Source organism: Corvus brachyrhynchos, unplaced genomic scaffold (assembly GCF_000691975.1).
Source record: "Corvus brachyrhynchos isolate BGI_N302 unplaced genomic scaffold, ASM69197v1 scaffold525, whole genome shotgun sequence".
NCBI lineage: Eukaryota > Metazoa > Chordata > Aves > Passeriformes > Corvidae > Corvus > Corvus brachyrhynchos.
Genome location: NW_008238341.1, coordinates 76,443 through 81,723, shown reverse-complemented (window position 1 = coordinate 81,723; position 5,281 = coordinate 76,443). Strand labels below are relative to the sequence as shown.

Below are 5,281 nucleotides of genomic sequence, written 5' to 3'. Positions count from 1 at the left end.
TTCTGTACTCAGAATCAAAGCTTGCTCACAGCTCGAAGTAAAGGTGACCTGAAGCCTCGGTTAATTCTGTTCCAGTTTCCTACACTCTGGTTTGGTTTTGTGCAACAACCTGGATCACAGCTATTTGCTGAGTTTTTAAAGATGTTTTCTTGCCTGCTTGTATTTCTGTCTTGTGGGAAAGCTTAAATCTGTTTGAAAGAGGGAAGGCCTGTGAGGAGTGTTCCCATGATGTAGTGTGTTGTAGCAGAGAGAGCTTTTCCAGGTGCTTTCCATAAGAAGCGCAGGCAGTGTCAGTGACCTGGATTACCTGCAGTCAGGGATGTGTCACGATCCTGGGGGGGGAGAGCAGAGTGGCTCAGAGCTGTTGCAGTGGCCTCACCAGCTGAAGTTGCATTACTCTTAATCCATCTGCTTAGAGTAAGCGATACGGAGGAGTGATTGGAATCAAGAGTTTAAATGGTACTTGATGTCTCTGTTTTCTGTAGAAACACCTCATTCTGCTGATCAAGGGGCTGTGCACGGGCTGCAGCCGCCTGGACCGGACGGAAATCATCACCTTCACAGCAATGATGAAATCAGCCAAGCTGCCTCAGACTGTCAAAACCCTCTCTGATGGTAGGGAGGAGGCTTCAGCTGTGTGTGTTTCACTGCAGCACTGCAGTTAGGCACAGAAAATCTGGGGTTTGCTGTCTGAAATGGGGGTTTGTTGTTCTCCCTGCAGTTGAGGACCAGAAGGAATTAGCCTCCCCGGTGAGCCCAGAGCTGAGACAGAAGGAAGTGCAGATGAACTTCCTCAACCAATTGACATCAGTCTTTAACCCCAGAGTCTCATCATCACCATCAATCACAACAGAGACACAGGTAAAAAATCCTCTAAAACAGAAAGAGTCTGAATTTCAACATTAATAACCCAGTGCAGGGAAGGACAGAGGGCTCTAAGTGGTACTTCTTAATACAAATGTAAAAAGAATCTTTCTTAAAAATGTGAATCCTGCTTGCACGTGATCAATGGCAAACAACCAAAAACTATTTGTGCTGTATTGGCAGTACTGGATTTGCTTTCTGGTGGAAGGCGGTGTTCAGTGACATCCATGGCTGTTTGGAGTCGTGCTGCTGATACATCTCGCCTCTGTGTAGAGACTTAGAGAAATACTGTGTGGTTTTAGTGCCTCCATATATTTTGTATGTGCTTGCTTTAGGTGGAAGGAGAGAGCGAAGATCAAGCTGCCACAGATCAAACCTCTGCAACAAAAACCAAGAGCATATTCATTGCTCAGAATGTGGCCAGCCTGCAAGAACTTGGTGAGAATCAGGTTTCTAGCTTGGGGCCAGAAGAGCGCTGGAAAAATCTCTGTCCAGTGTTACATCTCACAGCTCTGAGTGGGAAGAAGCTTTCTGACCTAAAGGGTTCTCTGGGTTGCTGGTGATTGCCGAGGGAGGTTGTGGCTGGAATGGAGTTTTCATTGCAGAGATGAGCTCAGTGTATTTGTGTTTGGAGGGGTAGATAAGGTAGATGATATGACATACGTTATGGGATGGATTATTGAGCAGATGTGGATTAGAATCACAGGATCCTTAAGATTGGAAAAGACCTTGGGATCATCAGGTCCCACCAGCTGGACCTGGTGTGCCCTGTAACATGGACACAGAGCTTTGTGACACCCGTTACAAATGTGGGCTGGAAACTTCACCGGCTGGTGTTGTAAAACAGCCTTTATCCTATTGCCTCATCCCTGATGGCATTTTCTCACCACCAAGAGCAATTAAGTCAATTATTGAGGACCGTTAGGGCTGAAGCAGTGACACAGCCCTGCTGCTGTGGTTGGCAGGTGGCTCTGAGAAGCTGCTGCGCGTGTGCCTGAACCTGCCGTACTTCCTGCGCTACATCAACCGCTTCCAGGACGCCGTGTCCGCCAACTCCTTCTTCATCATGCCCGCCACGGTGGCCGACGCCACGGCCGTGCGCAACGGGTCAGTGCCACCCCTGCTCGGGGCGTCTCTGTGTGCCTGGGGCAGGTCACTGTGCTGGCAGGGCAGCGCTCGCTGGCCCGTCCTCACCGTGTGTCCTGCCCGCAGGTTCCACTCGCTGGTGATCGATGTGACCATGGCTCTGGATACGCTGTCCCTGCCCGTGCTGGAGCCCCTGACGCCCACACGTCTCCAGGACGTGACTGTTCTTGCTCTCAGCTGTCTCTATGCAGGTGAGTGGGTCTCCAGTAGTTCTTTAGAGTCTTTTGCTCTGCTTTGTTACCTGTGTGTTGGAGGCTCAGCCCACAAATAGCCTTTATTTCTCATGAATTTGAAGCTCTGCAGCACAGTGTGGTGACTGGGTTAATACTGAAGTTGTTACTGATACGATCTGCCACTGTTCCTGTCAGTATCTAAGAAAAAGACTGAGCGACTCAACATCTTAACAGCGTGTAATTTCTGTTCTTTTTATATTCAGAGCATAATATATTTTTGCTTTAGGCTTCAGCTTAATTTGTTATAGCCCCAAATCAGCCTTGTTTCCCAGGAGTGGTTTAAGCACACCAAAATCCTGAGTGTTTAATTGGTATGGGGGAGACTTTAAGGAGATGTGGCACTTGAGTATGAAGGTTGTCTTTAAAATGGTATTGAATTACATGGTAAAACATTACCTCCTTTAACTGTTCCCATGTGTTTGTGTAGGATAAAACTTCACTCTTTTGAGGGTACTAAAGATTTTTAATCTTTCCCTGTCATACTGAGCATTCCCTGCTCCATCAAGTTGATGGACACGTTCAATACCGCTTGTCTTAATGTGCTAAATAGGAATATTCTGTCCCAAGATTGGCTCTTCCTAAGAATGTCCCCTGCACTTGTTTTCCCTGAGGTGTGAGCGTGGCCACCTGCATGGCCATCCTGCACGTGGGCAGCACCCAACAGGTACGAACCGGGTCGACGAGCTCCAAAGAAGAAGATTATGAGAACGATGCTGCTACTATTGTACAGAAATGTGTAAGTAAATGACAGAGTGTTCATTGTTTTCCTCCTCAGCAAGCAAAGAGCACAGAATTTGTCTTTATTTGCATTGCAATACACAGCTGTGATTGATTTTGGGACATCAACCTTGCTGATAAAGGAGTTAAAGGGGTGGCTAATTGTAGAGGGTAAAATAAAATTACATTTGGAGTTTTTATTTTTAATTGCTGTCTGGCGGGGTGCCTTACCATGGTTTTGGGTTTATTTGCAGCTTGAAATCTATGAAATGATTGGACAAGCAATCAGCAATTCACGCCGTGCAGGGGGTGAGGTAAGATTTCCATCTCAGGAAGCTTTTTCACTCTTTTTGTGCTGATGTACTTTGGCATTTGGATTGACAGTATTTTATCGTTTTGGTGCTTTTTTCTCCCTCCCTTCCCCTTGACTTTTGGCACGATAGCATTATCAGAACTTCCAGCTGCTCGGGGCTTGGTGTTTGCTGAACAGCCTGTTCCTCATCTTGAACCTCAGCCCCACGGCCTTGGCTGATAAGGGGAAGGAGAAGGATCCCTTGGCTGCTCTTCGCGTCAGAGACATCATTGCTCGTACTAAGGAGGGCGTGGGGTCTCCCAAACTGGGACCTGGGAAAGGGTATGTGACACCCCTGCAGGAATCATTGTCCAGGGATCTAAGCAGGCCCAGCAAGCGGCTGCTGTGGGGTCTTGTTGGTCTCTTGAAATTTTATTTCTCGTTGCAATTCATGTCCTGAGTCTTGGGAAGAAGAGAATTTGTTGTCTCCAGTTTAGCAAAGCAGTCACTTTATTTCATATTTATTTCTTTATTATTTTCCCCCTGAAATGCCATTCTGTCCTTTCTTTTTCTGCAGGCATCAAGGGTTTGGGGTGCTGTCAGTGGTGCTGGCAAATCATGCCATCAAATTGCTGTCATCTCTTTTCCAAGATCTGCAAGTGGAAGCATTGCACAAGGTATGCAGGTAGCATGGACGTTGTCCTGACACATTCTGCCTTCTCCACTGATACACACTTGGAATTCTCCCACCAATTTCTCTTTCTTTCAATTCTATTTGAAATTCTGTTCTCCAGGGCTGGGAGAGCGACGGCCCGCCAGCAGTGCTGGACATCATGGCTCAGAGCACGTCCATCCAGAGGATTCAGCGGCTCATAGACTCTGTGCCGCTCACTAATTTGCTGCTGACTCTGCTCTCTACTTCCTACAGAAAGGTAGGAACGGCACACAGCTAGAGAACTTCCAGAGCTCAGCCTCTCCAAGTTATCATCACTTTACAAACCTGGGCCTGTGCTGAGAACGTACAGTTCTTCTTTCAGAAGCTGTCAGCCGGGGCCTCTCTCTTTCCTCTTTTCAGAGATGTAAATTTGACAAACTTGTGCTAATGAAAATGCACTTTTTTTGTAAGTTCAGTGGTATTTGTGATTTTAGTGGAAAGATGAAAAGGCTGTGTTGATAACAGATGCTTTTATATTAGAACTGTTACTTCAAGTGTCGCTTACTAACTTGACATAGATTGTTTATTTTCAACCATTCTGTGTAATTTTTAGTACAACTTAAGCCTTGAAAAACTTAATAAATTAGTTGAGACAAATTCACTAGAAGAAAATTAAAAGGCATGAGGAAGTTACTCTTATTTTCGAATTATTATCTTCCATAATCATAACATTTTCCTTGTGCTGTTCTTTAGGCCTGTGTCCTGCAGCGCCAGAGGAAGGGCTCCATGAGCAGCGATGCCAGTGCCTCCACTGACTCCAACACTTACTACGAGGATGATTTTAGCAGCACTGAGGAGGACAGCAGCCAAGGTAATAGTTTGTAGCAACTCGGGATTTTACACTGCTTTTCACATTTAATGGAAACCTGGCTACTGTGCTGTTGCCTTCTCAGACTGTATGACTGGTAACACTGAAAATACAGAGCAGTTTGTGAGGTCTGTGTGGCAGAAGTAGTGCTGACTGCACTCTTTTGTGTAAACGGAAGCCTGAGTGGCTGGGATTTGGCAGTATTTGCTTAAGAAGAGAGTGGAAATAATTTCTTTGTGTAAACTCCTGCTGGACCTCTGTGAAAGGGCTTTGCCTTGTGATTTGGAAAGAAGAAATGAAGATAGCAGACACCTTAACTGTGCTCATTGAAATTCTGTTTTAGGCCTTTTTCAGGCTGCGTAGTTTTATAAGGTATTTGCTTATGAAAGTATGGGTTTGTTTTTCCTGCCCTGTGTGCTAGATGACGACAGTGAACCAATCCTGGGGCAGTGGTTTGAAGAGACAATCTCTCCCAGCAAAGAGAAAGTGGCCCCACCGCCGCCCCC

General features: G+C 46.1%; 1 protein-coding gene across 1 annotated transcript in view; it reads left to right on the top strand.

Annotated features, from left to right (window-relative positions):
- UBR4 (ubiquitin protein ligase E3 component n-recognin 4) overlaps positions 1-5,281 on the top strand; it is a 76,193-nt gene that overhangs the window by 1,236 nt on the left and 69,676 nt on the right. Inside the window, 12 exon segments of the mRNA XM_017735073.1 lie at positions 486-615; positions 722-861; positions 1,200-1,302; positions 1,830-1,971; positions 2,077-2,201; positions 2,855-2,979; positions 3,215-3,274; positions 3,404-3,594; positions 3,830-3,929; positions 4,047-4,184; positions 4,661-4,778; positions 5,197-5,275. Of these exon segments, the coding sequence (XP_017590562.1) occupies positions 567-615; positions 722-861; positions 1,200-1,302; positions 1,830-1,971; positions 2,077-2,201; positions 2,855-2,979; positions 3,215-3,274; positions 3,404-3,594; positions 3,830-3,929; positions 4,047-4,184; positions 4,661-4,778; positions 5,197-5,275 (1,370 nt within the window). The 5' untranslated portion in view covers positions 486-566.